This window comes from Enhydra lutris, unplaced genomic scaffold (assembly GCF_002288905.1).
Source record: "Enhydra lutris kenyoni isolate GAN:26980312 unplaced genomic scaffold, ASM228890v2 scaffoldscaffold3, whole genome shotgun sequence".
Classification (NCBI taxonomy): domain Eukaryota; kingdom Metazoa; phylum Chordata; class Mammalia; order Carnivora; family Mustelidae; genus Enhydra; species Enhydra lutris.
In genome coordinates, this window is record NW_019154087.1 from 63,990,074 (window position 1) to 64,005,999 (window position 15,926).

At 32.9% G+C, this 15,926-nt stretch overlaps 1 protein-coding gene across 1 annotated transcript in view; it reads left to right on the forward strand.

Annotated features, from left to right (window-relative positions):
- The window catches only part of LOC111153330 (LPS responsive beige-like anchor protein), a 754,899-nt gene that overhangs the window by 536,711 nt on the left and 202,262 nt on the right, over window positions 1–15,926 (forward strand). The window contains exons 41-42 of the mRNA XM_022512304.1: window positions 12,694–12,811; window positions 14,900–15,002. Coding sequence (XP_022368012.1) covers window positions 12,694–12,811; window positions 14,900–15,002 — 221 coding nt within the window. The remainder of the gene's footprint in view (window positions 1–12,693; window positions 12,812–14,899; window positions 15,003–15,926) is intronic.

A 15,926-nucleotide genomic window follows, 5' to 3' on the forward strand; every position in this document is an offset into this window, starting at 1 on the left:
AGAAGAAGAAGAAAAAAAAATTGAAAAAGAAAAAAAAATTAAATTAACTGCAAGGCTAAAGAATCATGGGGAGAAAGCCATGAGTTCCGTGCTTTGCTTTCTCCTCCTCTGGAATTCCGCTGCTCTCCTTGGTATTGAAACTGCACTCCTTGGTAGGTGAACTTGGTCCTGGCTGGGTTTCTTGTTGATCTTATGGGGGAGGGGCCGTTGTAGTGGTTCTCAAGTGTCTTTGCCCGAGGCAGAGTTGCACCGCCCTTACCAGGGGCCGGGCTGAGTAATCCGCTTGGGTTTGCTTTCGGGAGCTTTTGTTCCCTGAGAGCTTTCAGTAGAGTTCCGGAGGATGGGAATGAAGATGGCGGCCTCCCGGTCTCCGGCCTGGAGCAGCCGAGAGCCCGTGGCCCCACTCCTCAGTGCGCCCTCAGAGAACAGCGCCCAATTACTCCCGTCACCCTGGCCTCTGGCTGTGCTCCGAGCTGACCGAGCCTGGGACCGGTTCAAGGTAACCCCGAGCTTAGAGCTCACTCCTCGGCTCTGTCTCTGTAGCCGGCTTCCCCGTTCTAATACCTGTAAGCTCTGCGACACTCAGACACCCCTGATCCTTCTGTGACCCTGTGGGACTTGAGGCCATGCTGACCCTGCGTGGGCTTCATCCCGGTTAAGCCTCTGGAGCGATGTCCCTGAGCGGAACAGACTTTTGAAAGTCCTGATTTTGTGCTCCGTTGCTCCGCTGCTTGCCGGGAGCCAGCCCCTGCCCCCATGGTCTATCTTCCCGTCGCTTTGGATTCACTTCTCCGCCCGTCCTACCTTTCAGAAAGTGGTTGATTTTCTGTTTCTAGAGTTGCTGTTCTTCTTCTCTTCGATCTCCCGTTGGATTTGTAGGTGTTTGCAATCTTTAGATAAGCTATCTAGCTGATCTCCCGCTGCCTGAAGTAGTCTCAGCCTGCTACTTCTCCGACATCTTGAGTCTAGCCCCCCCGGTACTCTCTTTTTTCTTAAATGTTTGGTAGAATTCACCAGTGGAACTCTCTGTACCTAGAATTTGCTTTATGGGAAAATTAGATAGAACTGTGAGTTCTATTTCTTTAATAGATATAGTGTTATTCATGTTATCTGTTATTTCTTGAGGGGGCTTTGGTAGTTTGCGTCTTTCAGGAAATTTGTCCATTGATAAAAAATTGTTCAATTTTGTGGTAATAAGTTGTATATAATATTCCCTTATTATTCTTTTAATGTCTACATAATCTGTAGTGATGTTTCCTCTCTCCTGATATTGATCATTTATTGATATCCTTCCTCTTACTGGTAATTCGTATCTTTTCTCTTTTGCCTGATTAGTCGGGTCAGAGGTTTATAAAATGTATTATTCTCTTCAAAGAAGAAGTTTTTTGTTTCATTGGGTTTTTTCTTTTATTTTTCTGTTTGCTACTTCATTGGTTTTTCACTTTGATTTTGTACATCTTTTGCTTACTTTGCATTTAATTTGCTATTTTTCTAGTTTTTTTAAAAGGAAGCTGAATCACTTATGTGAGAACTAGTTTTTTTTTTTTAACCATTAGTATATGTGTTTTGTGCTAAAGGTTTCCCTCTAAACTGCTTTAGCTGCAGTTCACAATTATTTACATACTGTGTTTTCATTTGTATTCAGTTCAAAATGGTTTTTAATTTCTTTTTTGTTACTTCTTAGACCCATGAATTATTCAGAAGTACAGTCTCTCAAATCTTGGGAATTCTTCAGATATATGTTATTGATCTCTAATTTAATTCCATTGTTGTCAGAGAATATACTTTATATGCTATGAATCTGCTAAATTTATTGCAGCTTGGTCTTTTGACTCAAAATATGCTATTTGTGTAAATTTATATTTTGTTGTTTTTGAATGGAATGTTTTATAAATGTCTTAGGTCATGGTCAATCTTTTTCATGTCTTTTGGTTTTCTACCTCCTTGTTTATCAGTTGTTGAGGAGGAATGTTGAAATCTGTTTATAATTGTGGGTTTATATTTTTCTCATTTTAGTTCTTAGTTTTTGCTTCATGTATTTTAAATCACTGTTATTCAGTTCCTAAACAATTGGAATGGTTATGGCCTCTCAGTGAAATGTTCTGTTATCAGATCATTTCATACCATATGAGTGAAATGAGCTGATATATCTGTTATTTATCCCTAATAATATTTTTTGTTCTAAAATCTATTTTGTCTGATTTGATGTCCTTTTCTACAGAAGTCATCTGGGTCATTTCTGGGTTAGTTCTGTTTAATTTCTTTCTTCATTATGAGTCATATTTTCCTGATTTTTTTGTAGTTCTGGTAATTTTGAATTAAATACCAGCTGTGGTAAATTTTACCCTGTTGTTTTCTAGTCTGTAAATATTTTAATGCATTGTTTTGTGATACAGTTAAGTTACTTAGAAATAGTTTGATCCATAGGGATCCTGCTTTTTAAGTTTGTTAGGTAGGGGGCACCTGGGTGGCTTAGTGGGTTAAGCATCCAGCTCTTGGTTTTGGCCCAGTTCTTGATCTCAGGTTCTGGAGATCAGGCTCTGTGCTCAGCATGGATTCTGCTTGAGATTCCCTCTCCCTCTCTTTCTGCCCCATTCCCCTGCTTGTGCGTGTGCCCATGTGTGCTCTCTCTCCCTCTCTCTCTCAAATAAATAAATAAACATCTTGAAAACAAAACAAGTTTGTTAGGTAGGACCAGAGCAACATTTAGTTTCAGGCTAATTATTTCCCCTTAGTGAGGCAAAACCCTTCTAAGTACTTTACCCAGTGCTCCATGAATTATGAGTTGTTTTTTTTGTTTGTTTGTTTTTTGTTTTTTTGCCTTGGCATTTGAGCTCTGGGTATTGTTCCTTGTAATTTGGAGGGATAATTCTTTTACTGGCTTCAGGTTTTTGTTTTTGTTTTTTTTTTTTTTAAACACATGGGTTAATGAGTACTCAGCTAAAAGACTATGGATCACACAGAAGCTCACTTACTTTCCATCACTCTCCATTCTTCTGCTGTGCCCTATGAACCTAGCGGCCTTGTTCTCACTGTTCTCCACGCTGTTTGTACTTCAGGAGACCTCAGTGTTCCACCTGGGGTACTCCTGCTGCCCTGGAGCATGCAGCTTTCTTGAGGCAGTGAGCTGGGGTAATAGTTTGTGTCACCACTTTTTTTCTTGTCTCTCAGGGATCGTTGTCTTTAATTCTTGATGTTTACAGTCTTGAAAATAATTTTTTTCCATCCATCTGTTTTAAATATTGTTTGTGTATAAGGGTAAATCTGGTCTCTTACTTTATCTTGGTTGGAAGTTAAAGTACTCTGACCCTTGAATTTGATTTTTTAAAAATGCTATGTTATATTTTTGCATCTCATTTTTCTACCCTTTTCTGGTTTCCAATATTTGTGGTCATGTGTCCTAGAATCTTGTGTATATAGTTTGCAAGTTTGGGCTGGCCCTGTATTCACCAGTCACTGTCTTCTTCTGTGTTCTGGCACTGTGGTAGGTGTTACGAATAGAATAGAAAGATGACTAAGACCAGTGGCCTAACCTCAAAGAACTGTCAAGTAAGAACTCCAGTCTGGAGAGGTTATGCAACGTTATGGAGTTATACAGTGGAATCAGGTTAACCAAATCTCATTTAAATTGTTTTTATAAAGTTCTCTGTAATACAATAGGTTCTTCAAGAAAATTGCTTTTTGAAAGACTACATCCGAAGTTAAATACAAGCACGATATTTAGTGAATGCTCTATTGTGGAATATATAGAGACCTGTACTACTCGTTTATAACTGACTCCAGCTAAACAAACTGAGTGATTAGTTCAGGAAGAAAGCAAAAATAAAATAAAATAAAATAAAATAAAATAAAATAAAATAAAATAAAAATATATGTATAATAATGTAGAAAAGTATCTTCCTCTAATTAGGAAAAAAAGTGTCCTGGGAGTCTGAGGCTGTTGGCATGAAGTTCTTTGTAACTTTTTCTTTTCCATTTTGCATTTTATCTCTGTTCTTTGCTCTTTGAAGAACAAGAGCAAGTTTCCTGAAGATAAGCAAAGGTTTTCCCTTTAATTAATTTAAATAGCTTACTCACCAGAGAAACTTTTAATGGCTAAATCACATTGTACCTGCTACAAAAACTAGTCTAGCTACAGGTTGGCTGATGGTACTTCTAACTTGGAGGTTTAATGCACAAATCTAGGGAGAGCTTTTGATACCAATTTGAAATTGAGTTTGAGTTCATAAAGTAAGAATTGGCACTGAGAAGAAAAATAGTTTGTGTCTTTGGTTGTCTTAAAAGTATTTATTATACAACATTCCAATATATTTAAAATTAGGTACTTTTTTATTAGTGCTGATTGAAATTAAACTTTTTATTAAGGCGCAGAAAGCTCCTGACTTTAGAGAGTCCATATGTGGAATAATAGGAAAAAATACTTCATAGCTTGAGTTCAGTAACAATAGCATGTTATTCTTACAAGTTTTTGAGATGTTGCTAGGAATTTTTCCAATCAAAATGGAAAAATCATTAATTATAATTTATATTACCATTTTCCCCATATCATTGATGTAAGGAAAAATTAAATATAAGCATGTTTGAGTAAAAAACAATTTACGTATTGTTAGCATAAAAAATGCAAAAGTAATTTTGAGGGTGGAAAGTTGGCCAGAGAGGTGTTAAGAATAATTTTAGAGAGAAAATAGTTGAATGAGGGAAATGTCTTTTTTGCCTTTTTCTGATTTTGAGAGTATAGATTAATGCATAAATTTATGCATACTTATGTTTAACTTACCTTATTAATAAAATGAAAAGGTATTGGTCATGGGGCGCCTGGGTGGCTCAGTCAGTTGATTGTTTGCCTTGGGCTCTGGTCATGATCTCTGAGGCCTGGGATCAAGCCCTGCATTGGGCTATCTATTCAGTGGGGAATCTGCACTTGCTCACATGCGCCCTCGCTTTCAAATAAGTAATAAAATCTTTAAAAAAAAGAAAAGGTATTGGTGGTAATGATTGTCTTTCCAAGCAATCATTTGAATTAGACAAAACTCTACTGAGGAAAGGTAATAAACTTGCTAAGATTCCAGACTATCTATTAGTAACTCTTTTACTAATCCAAAATATTGAAGTTTTTCTTTTTTGTGTATAGTGCAAGGTAATTTCTCTATCTCATAATAAAATCAGATGGAACACTTTAACACCTTCTTCATGATAAAATTGACATTGTGGTTTTGTTTTTATTATGTTTGTATTTAAAAGGTAGGTATCTCCGAACCCAAATATCTCTATTCTTTAATTCAGGTAGTTATTTAAGTTTATTCTTTTTCTGAAAATGTAATACCTTTACCTCACACGGTGCTGTGAAAAATAAAGTAAGGTACATTCATGTTCCTTAATATTCTTTTGTGGTGTATTTTGGATTCTTCTTTTAAAAATAATCAGATGCAGATGTATTTAAATTAAAAACTAAATTAAAATTTAGTTGATGATATATAAATACCTTCTTTTTATACTTCTGCATTACCACATTTGCTTTTGACTCATTAAGATATATATTAAATGTTAAGTAAGAGATCGCTTTTAGGATACATCATTTAGAATGCAAATTGTTTTGAAGCTGAAGAATATTGAAAATAAAACAGAACCAACTAAATCATCTGAATTATTTACAGGCCAGGGGCTTAAAGGTGCAATACTCCAGCACAAATATTAAATTATGAAATGGGAATTTCAGTTTGCCATAAATCTGTCTGCCATAGCAGCTTAAAATAAAATAGTTTTACCCATCTAAAGCAACATCAATTTGCCAGTCAGTGCTTCATGTATCAAAGAGTGTGCTGTGAAAATATCAATATCATTGGTTAATATAAATGAAATTAATTTTTAAAGCTGGGCTAAAGGTTGACATCTGAAAAATTGCATTACTTTGCAGAAGAGAAATTTCTGTCTTCTAGTGAAATTTCAGGTCATGAGGGCAAGTAATTTTCACAATCTTCAATGGGAGCCAGTGAAATATGAACTTCATTGTCACCTAGCCCCAAAGCGATAAGATAAAATGAGCTGATACATCATTTGCTGTGGTTTTATCATCTCCCTCAGTAATTGGAAGAGAAAACATAAGAGTGTATGTGTTTGTGTGCTCCCCTCTTGCCCCTCCCAGCTGCCCCATCATCCACACCTAGGCTAAAACCATTTTAGCCCAATCAATACAGAGGTCACATAGCATTTTATTTATATATTTTTAATTTTTCATACTGACTAAACTGCCAAGGAGAACATTAGAGTAATGAATATGTTTAATTGAATTTGTCACCCATGAAAATGCTAAGGAGAATACTGTACTACATCATAGTACCTAGTAAGCAGGAGGAAATTTACTATATAGAAGGAAAAAAATTAAATAACTCATAATTAATTTAATAGGTAATTTCCTTTCATATTCATAACTTTCTTTTGTTATCATTGTTCTTTTCAAAGTTTGGAGACATTCTGCGTATTCATGGATAATATTTAATAACAAAATTACTATCGTAAAGTTTTAATCAACTATATATCATTTTTAAATTCAAAAAGACCTCAAGTTTTACTTAAGAATTTATCTTTGAAAACTTAAAAGTTCTGTGGTAGGTGATGAAGTAAATCCATAAGCCAACTAGAATACAGTACTATTAGAATAAATTCTGAGTTTATGAATAAATTCGTAAGTGCCATGCTTTGATAACAAATTTCAGGGAAAATTGTATGCAGCAAAATCCAAAAACTATGTTAATAACATCATGGTAAACCTTAAAATACTTGATTAAAATTACTTTCTACTAGTTTGTTAACATTGCAGTTGTTATAAATAAAATTTGTAAATTTATCTATGATGAGTTGCTATTAGAATATTTTTCAGTGTGTTTTCATTTTAGATATATTTCAAATATTTACTGTTTTCTCAAAGTAATGTATAATCTTTGTGACTAATTTATAATCGCTTTTCATGAAAGTGGAATATGAATATTTTCTTGACTTTCCTTCCAGTGGTGTCATTGCTTAATTGATAGAATGGTTGGCTTATATTTTGTATATTAAGTTTGAAACATTTTTCATGATGTTAAATATATTCTATATATTTTACAAAAAGTTTTGTTACAAAATTGTAAGTATACTTGGTGATATATATTATCTGATTTTACTTTTATTATCAGATTCTTCAGAAATCAATATGGAATTGTCTCAGAGTAAACCCTCCAAACATTGACAAATATGTGGGACTAGTGTTTGCAATGCTAGTCTTAAACATTAAGAAAGAACAGTATTTTAAAAAGCCTTTTTCTGATTTTTATATACAAACACCTATTTCTTATTTTTGAGGTAAAAGATTTTATCACTTTTTAATATTTTTCCCTTTAAAATTTTTAAAAAACATTTTAAATTTACTGAGGGTAGTTTGTATAGTTTTTGAAAACAAAACTTTTTTTCTTTACTTAAATGAAGCAAATATGACTTTGATTTTAGAGACTACTTAAAAATTCTTTTAAAGCTTGATATTCAATAAAATTATGCAATTGGGCAATAAATACATTTCTATTTCTCTCAGAGGATGAGCAAACAGAAGAAAGTTTTATTTTAATAAATTCATAAGCTTTTCAAAATAAATGATTAAAAGGAAAGTGGAAAAAATGATTTCCTTTAAGCCAATAAATGCAACAGGGTGAAGAAGTTTTTATATGTATTCACAGTACATTATTTAAAAGATAGAAGAAATTATTGTGTGTTTATTATTTGGGAAAAATAATATATCCCTTTCAGAAGCCTCAATTTTTAGGTAAAAATTTTAAAGTTATGTTTGATATTTTTAATGTAAAGAAATGGCGTATGTGTGTATATTTAAAATTAAGTGCTGATTTCTTTCTTTCCTCTCTTACCTTAACATTTTAATTAAATATCCTTGTTAAACAAATTATAAAAAATAAAGTTGAATTTACTTTTACTATTAATACTAACCTTATTAAAACAAGGTGATAAACATTCAAAGAGTCTGTGCGCTTAAGCTTTCAAGCTATTCTACACTTGGGGTCATAACTGCAGAGCAATGGTAATGATACGGTTTCCATAGCAACTGATTCATTGGAGGGCTAGACCTCTGTCTAGGGTGCTGTCAGTGTATGTAGAGTTTCAGCGAACAGAAAGTCCCAAAGAAGGGTCTGCTTCTACCTAATCCAGTTTTAATTGAACTCTAGAGACTTTGAAGTAAAGCCTCAGACCAAGAATATACTATTCCAATAAGAAATAAACCTCTTGCTTAGCTAGGCCTCAGCTGCATTTCAGTACTGACACCTTTTCCTAATGAATACCTTAAAGAAATGTTATTATATCAATTTCAGCTACTACTTCTATTACTTAAAAGATTTTTTGTTTTCATTTTAACCCAGCTATCTTGACCGTAAGTATAGAATTTCATTTGTTAATTCTCCTTAAGTCAGGCTAGTTTTTTGTGTGTGATATTAATTTTCGATACTTATGGCAATTTTATATAATTTTGTCTTCTCTCCTCCTGTTTCTTTTTCTCTAACTTTTAACAAACTAGACCAAATGATATTTAATTTGAAAGCACACTACTGTCATACCTTCAGTATGATACCTGATTATATCAGGTTTGAAACATACAAAACAATGGTGGATATTATTTATGAATGTATATGTACTAATAGTGTAAAAACTGACATGGAAATGATGAAGCTTAAAACAAGAATAGCGATTTGCTCTCACAAAGAAGGAAAATGAGATTAGGAAGAGTTATATATGGGAATGTCAATACCTCTAAAATGCTTTATTTTTTAAAGATATGCAATAAGATGGGAAAATGTGAGGATTTTATATGGTTGAGTAATGGGTACATGGGGTTTATGTCATTTTCTGCAGTTGTGAATATGATTTGGTAATAAAACATTTTAAAGAAGCATCCCACTTTTAAGTCAGTTTTTTAATAACTATACTGCTTAAAGGTATGGGATATAAATTGAATTTTTTATTAGAAAACCTTCAGTACATTAAAAATCTTATAATAATGTTTTAGTATGCTTATTTTTATTAATAATTAAAGTATCTTTGAATATAATTAAATGTTTAGTTGCATGGCCATGATCTTATAATGACTGGATCCACCATTATGAGCAACAGGTTTTATTATATAGCTTTATAGATATAAAAGGTAGAATTTTCAGATTAGTGTGTGATATTCTTAGCATATCATAGACCTTAGAGGAGTCTTTGTTATTTGTATTATTTAATTTCCTTCTTTCACCTATAACCCAAGGACAGGAAGACAAATGTAGTTGATTAAGATTCTGTTAAGTTGAGTTATAGTTTAACAAATATTTAAGCCCCTTACAAATGTGACAATGTGGAATGTATATTGTAACCTTTGTATTTTTGTATTGGAGAATATGGAAGTAGGCTGGACTCTGCCACTAACTTCCCAAGGGACTTTGTATTAACTATTTAATTGGTCTGGCTCTCAATCTCCTTACTAATAATTGGATACTAGGTTGGAGTCTAAGTGTTACAGACCATATACTAGATTGTCTCCTACTTGGTAAGTCTAGGGTGGCAAATTCAAATGCCAACAGAACTGGACAGTTAGTAGTAAATGAATGAATGAGTAGAGACTGTGCCAAAATGATGGGTGTATGTCAGTTGTTACCATGTGGCAGATAGATCTAGGTTTGACAGATGCCCTAGTTTTTCTGAGAAACCAGAAATCTCAATACTTTGTTAAAATGTCATACGGTCCAAACAAAATGAATTTGGGCCATATATTGAGCTTAGGTTGCTATTCACTGACTCATGTAATCATTCAAAAACATCTACTTTTTGTCAGATATTGTTCTAGACAATGGAAATAGAGTATACTAAAAGTCTTCATTCTGGTAGAACTAAGACTCTAATATTTTAGTGCTGAATAGAGACAATGGACAAGCAAGCTGATAATAATTTCAAGTAATGATAAGTGTTGTGAAGGAAATCTGATGAGTTTGAGGTGGTTATGGAAGAAGTGGGGTTTAGATCCAGTGACTTCTTTGAGGAGGTGGCATTGGAGCAGAAATCTAATGTGAGAATCAGCTAATTATGTGAGGATTTGGGAGAACATTCGAGTCAGACAAGAAAATATCTTATGAAGGCCCCAAAAAGGAATGAATTGGGCTCATCAGCGAGTCTCAGATGTAAGGCTTTATAAATAATTATAAAGAGCGTCAGTGTTTATTATGCATTTAGTGGGATGCCACTGGATGGTCATTAAATGCATGAATGATGTGATCTGATTTATATTTAAAAATTCTATTGATATTTTTTTTTTCTTTGGCTCCTCTGGTCATAGTAGACTCTGCTATGGTGAGATAAGAGAGAGGCCAAGTAGGAGGCACTGTAGGTTCTGGAGAGTTGGGCCTACTGGTCATGGTGAGAGAAAGAAGTACATGTAGCCTCTGCTTTCAAAAAATCTTGAGAGTAAGACTTAGAGTTTTGTTCTTTCTTTTCCTGTTCATTTCTCCTGATCTTATTTATGCAGGTATTGGCTGAATGAAAATAGATGTCTGTATCACCAGTTTTAAAACTAAAAGTTTGTTTGGTCCTTAGAACTTTTGTTTTGTTTTTCAAAGAACACTGAGACTTGGAGTTATTCTCTTGTTTTTAGATCCTTTGTGCCAAAAATAGAATTTGTAGAAAAATCTAAATACATACTTAGTGAATTAAATAAGGTAGTTTTTTTACCAATGAAATTGCATTTTTACATTGAGGAATTTAGATTTGTTTGTATTTAAAATCTAGAATGTGGAAATGAATATAGAAAAAGAAAGTTCTTGTGGGATAAATTCTTCTTATTTTTTCCTCTCCTTGCTTATCCCATCTTTGTCCCTACCTTTCAATATCATAATCACATGTCATTCTATTTGAATTTTTTAATGATGGTTACTTTTGAGAGAGATATCTTAATTATTTGCTTTCAGGGATTTTCATTAGGTTTTGATAGTAAATGCATCTCATTTTCTTTATTAAATTAATATTAGGTGAAGTACTGATGTAAGAAATGCCACATCTGGTTTTCCTATAACACCTTCATAATTAAGCTTTTGAAATGAACTTTTTAAAAAACAAAACTTGAATAACAAAGCAACAAAGTGGCTTAGGACTAAAGACAGGATTACTTTGAGTTGGCAAAGCATTCTAAGCTACTGCGTCTGTCACATGGGATGACAAGAATTGTAACAAGTTACTCTGACAACCACCTACTCCATAGAGAGATTATGTTGAGTTCATTTGCAGGTTTGTGTTTAGCCTAGCTGACAAAATGATACTTAACCTCTTATACAGTCAGTCTTTGTGCTTTCTGAATGAGTGACTGTTGGCTTAACAGTGACCTTAAAATGAGATTTTTTTTTGAAGTTATGAACCTGAAGATATATAATTTTTTGTTTTATTAAAAAATAGACGTACATCACTATATTAGTTAAAGAATACAGCATGATGGTTTCTTGTACATATATTGTGAAATGATTACCACAATATGTTTATTCATCTTCTCATATAGATACAATTTTTTTAAAAAAGGAAAAAGGGGAAATTTCTCCTTGCAATGAGAACTCTTGGGATTTGCTCTAAATATATATTTTAAAGCATATAAAAGGTACTTCTGCAATAGAAACTAAAAAAAGAAAACAAAACAAACAAACAAATATTAAGCAAAAAGCAGAGTCAGACCTCTAAATACAGAGAACAAACTGAGGGTTGCCAGAGGGGAGGGGTGGGGCTGGGCAAAATGGGTGAAGGAGAGTGGGAGGTACAGGCTTCCAGTTACGAAATGAATGAGTCAGAGGAATAAAAGGCACAGCATCAGGAATGCAGTCAATAATACTGTAATAGCAATATAACAGGACAGATGGTAGCTACACTTAACGGTGAACATAGCATAATGTGTAAACTTGTCAAATCTCTAAGTTATACACCTGAAAGTAGGGTAACATTGTGTTTCAACTGTACTTAAACAAAACCTGATGAAAACCTCACATAACATAAAAAAAATATTTCTGAGTACATTAAATTTGTATTATATGAAACTGAATTGTATATGTGATCTATAAGCACATAGGGCATTCTTCTGAAGTTTTCCTTCTTTTTATCTAAAACTTTACTTTCCATAACAGGATTCAAAACCCGATCACTAAATAGTGAAATTTGTATTTCCTGAAAAGCAACAGATTACATCAGTGCTTTTTGTTTTTTTAAGATTTTTTTAAAAAATTTATTTATTTGACAGACAGAGATCACAAGTAGGCAGAGAGGCAGGCAGAGAGAGAGGAGGAAGCAGGGTCCCCACTGAGCAGAGAGCCCAATGCAGGGCTCAATCCCAGGACCCTGGGATCATGACCTGAGCCGAAGGCAGAGGCTTTAACCCACTGAGCCATCCAGGCACCCCACATCAGTGCTTTTAAATGCCCCAAATATATTTATAAATAGATGTTTTATAATTTTGCTCTGCTTTTTCATTGTTTCCTTTATGTAAATTGCAGTCTGTTTTCTTAGTCTCCCTCCAAATTGATTCCATAACTTTTTGCAGTTTTTAGAAATTATTTTTCTTAATAGGGTATTTTCTGTTTTATTCAGGGGGAAAAACAAAAAGAAAAAATTAAACTGTTGTTACTTACTTGGGCTTATTTTTTTCCTCACTAGATCCTGGCATATACAGAAGGGCTGCATGGAAAATGGCTATTCACAGAGATACGATCAATCTTTTCTCGTCGTTACCTTTTGCAAAATACAGCTTTGGAGATCTTTATGGCAAACAGAGGTAATATGTTTCAGAAGTATATTGTTATAAAGCTAACCTCCACCTCTTTCAGATTTTATTTTTAAACATACCATATTGTTTCCATTTAGATAGTAATTTGTAGTCTACTCTCTGCCATACTGACCTCATTTTTTGAACCACATGCATTTTTTTTTCCCCATTTGGTCATTCTTAGAATTATTTGTAGTAGTTTTAGTTTTCTGGCCATATCACAGATTAGTGAAAGGTTTTCTAAATATGGTGAATAACTAACTATTTAATCAGTTGGGGAATTTTGATGTTCTCAATATTGCTCTGATGCTTAAACTCCTTCTGGAAGGTGGGTGCATTTGGAGAGGGGAGAGGGTAATCAAATAATTGATACACTTATTCAATCTTTAGTCTAATCTGTTGCCATTTATAAAGGGACCATCAGAAAATGGTACTCAAGTGTCCTGGTTGCTTTGTATTACATCATTCTTGAAAGAACTAAAATTCGATTTGTGGGTTTAAAATGGAAGTTGGTGAAATTCATTAAGACAAATAGGAGAGACAAGGTGAACTTGAAGTAAAAGCATTGGTGGGTATGAGTGGAGGCATACCAGGGAGAAAATATAACACCTAGTGACTTATTGTACATACTCCTTATACATAAGTAGATTGGAGTTTTATTTTCTCTTTCTATAATCTACACATTGTCATTTTAAAAAATCTACACAAAGTAAGATATATTCCATACACACATTATTTTCCCTTTATGGAGTGAAGTGTCTTTTTAGAATACAGATTTCTTTAGATGGAGATGTTTCTTCCCTTCCTATTTGGTCTTCTCCCCTATACATACCTCTTTTTCCCAATGTAAACATTATTCTTCCAGGCAAATAATCAAGTGAATGTTTCACTCTTTAGTTCAGCCTGCATTGTCACTGTCCCAAAGGGGTTTTGTTACAGTCTTACAGTATTTATTACTTGCTCATCCTCATTCATATTTTACTCCTTTAAAATTTCTTATGCACCCTTGGTTTTGTGTGTTTTTCTTTCGCCTTTCCTTCATGACCTTCATTATCTGCCATAACATTATGATAGTTTTTCTGTTGTAGTTTTTTTCCCCCTATATTCAATGTAATAATGGATATATAGGGATAGCTTATTAAAAAGGTATGTTGGATATATATATATGACACCTTAGTGAATGATCATGTGCTTATTTACCTGAAACATGCTGGTAATGCCAGTATTTAAAACTATACCAGAGTAATAAATTTTTTCTGAAGAATTTTTTTTAAGCTGGGTAGAGAAAAGGGATCATTTTCTATATGAGTACATAGTGGTTATGATGCTAAAATTATAATAGAATTAAAATTTTAAGACTGTCCAAATTAATACCTTCTAAATTCTCTCCCATGATTTTGAATTTATTTTCGTATTTCTTAAGAAGATCAAAAATTTATAGATGATTAATAAATTAACATTTATGTACTAAATATGTATTGTGTATTGGTTGTGTTTCTCGATAGTCTCAAATTGTGTTATTATTGATGTAGAGATGATGAGAAAACATTTAAATTTGATTATTAACTATAGAGGAAAAGTTTTCCTTTAGGTCACACATTGTTCTGGATTATGTGAACATACAAATTATAAACATAAAAATTGTAAAGAGAATAATTTTTAAACTTCATCATTGGAAATAAATATGTGACAATTTAGTACTTATATAGTATTTTTGGTGTTAGACTGTTAGATATGTAAAGTTAAAACTTTAAATATTTATAGAAACTCAAGATATATATGTTTAACTTGCTAAAATTCAATTTTGTAAATTCAAAATGTAGCTAATCTCAGCTTTATGTCACATTAATGCAACAACAGTTTTTAGAATTTCTGACAGCGTTTGGAGAAGGAACTATCTGTGGCTAAGGTATTTATAAATAAAATGATTATTACCTCTGGCATATTAATACTAAAACTTGGTATGCACTATAATAAAAGTAATATGGCAGGAATTGTATACCTGAAATAAGAGTAGATATTTTATTAGACCAAGAAGTCAGTTTTCCAAGAAGGAAGTTATGTTGTGTTCTAACTTTTAAAAATGATTTTTTATAGTTGCTGTAATGTTCAACTTCCCAGACCCTGCAACAGTAAAGAAAGTGGTTAATTATCTACCTCGTGTTGGTATTGGAACCAGTTTTGGTTTACCTCAAACCAGGTACTGTTTTATATGAGAAAATTTTGGAAAATAATCTGTATTAGTATTTTTTCTTACTTAATTTTCTTACTTATTTTAAACTTCCTTCTGTTTTATATTTCATATTAAATGATTATTAATGCATTATTTTGAGTCAACTGAACTTCTATTTGAAAAAAAAACTAGAAAAAGAGGAACAAATGTAAACCAGAATAGGTTGAAAGAAGAAAATAATAAAGGCAGAACATTAATAAAAATGTGAGCAAAAACAATAAATAAAAATCAATGCAATGAAAATTTGTTTCTCTGAAAAGATTAATAAACGTAATAAATATATATACAAGACTTATGAAGAAAAAGAAGACACAAATTGCCAGTATCAAGAATGAAAGAGGGGACATCACAACAGGTCTTACAGATATTTAAAGGAAAACAAGGATATATTATGAACAAATTTGTGTTCCTTAGACAAGTTAGATGAAATGGACAAATTTCCATCCAGTAGATAACCTTAATACCTCTACAGGGGAAATTGAATTTGTAGTTAAAAGTCTTCTGACAGAGATAATTCCTAGCTCAAATGGTTTCATTGGCAAATTCTATGAAATATTAAATGAAGAAATATACCATTTCTAGGCAAACTATTACAGAAAATAGAAAAGAAAGACAAATGTTTAAAGTTATTCTATGAGGGCAGCATTATCTGAATTCAAAATCCACAGAAAAGCATTACCAGGAAGGGAAACTACTGATCATCTTGATTAGAAAAGAAGAAATAAAAGTTTCCTATCAAGTCTTCTCTTCATAGGCTGCTTGAATGTCTGCATGACATGGAAGCTGACTTTCCCAGAGTAAGTGATTCAAAAGAGAATGAGGCAGAAGCCCCAGTGTCGTTTTATGACCTACCCGTGATAGGTAGAGTAGGTCGTCAATTCTGCTACATTA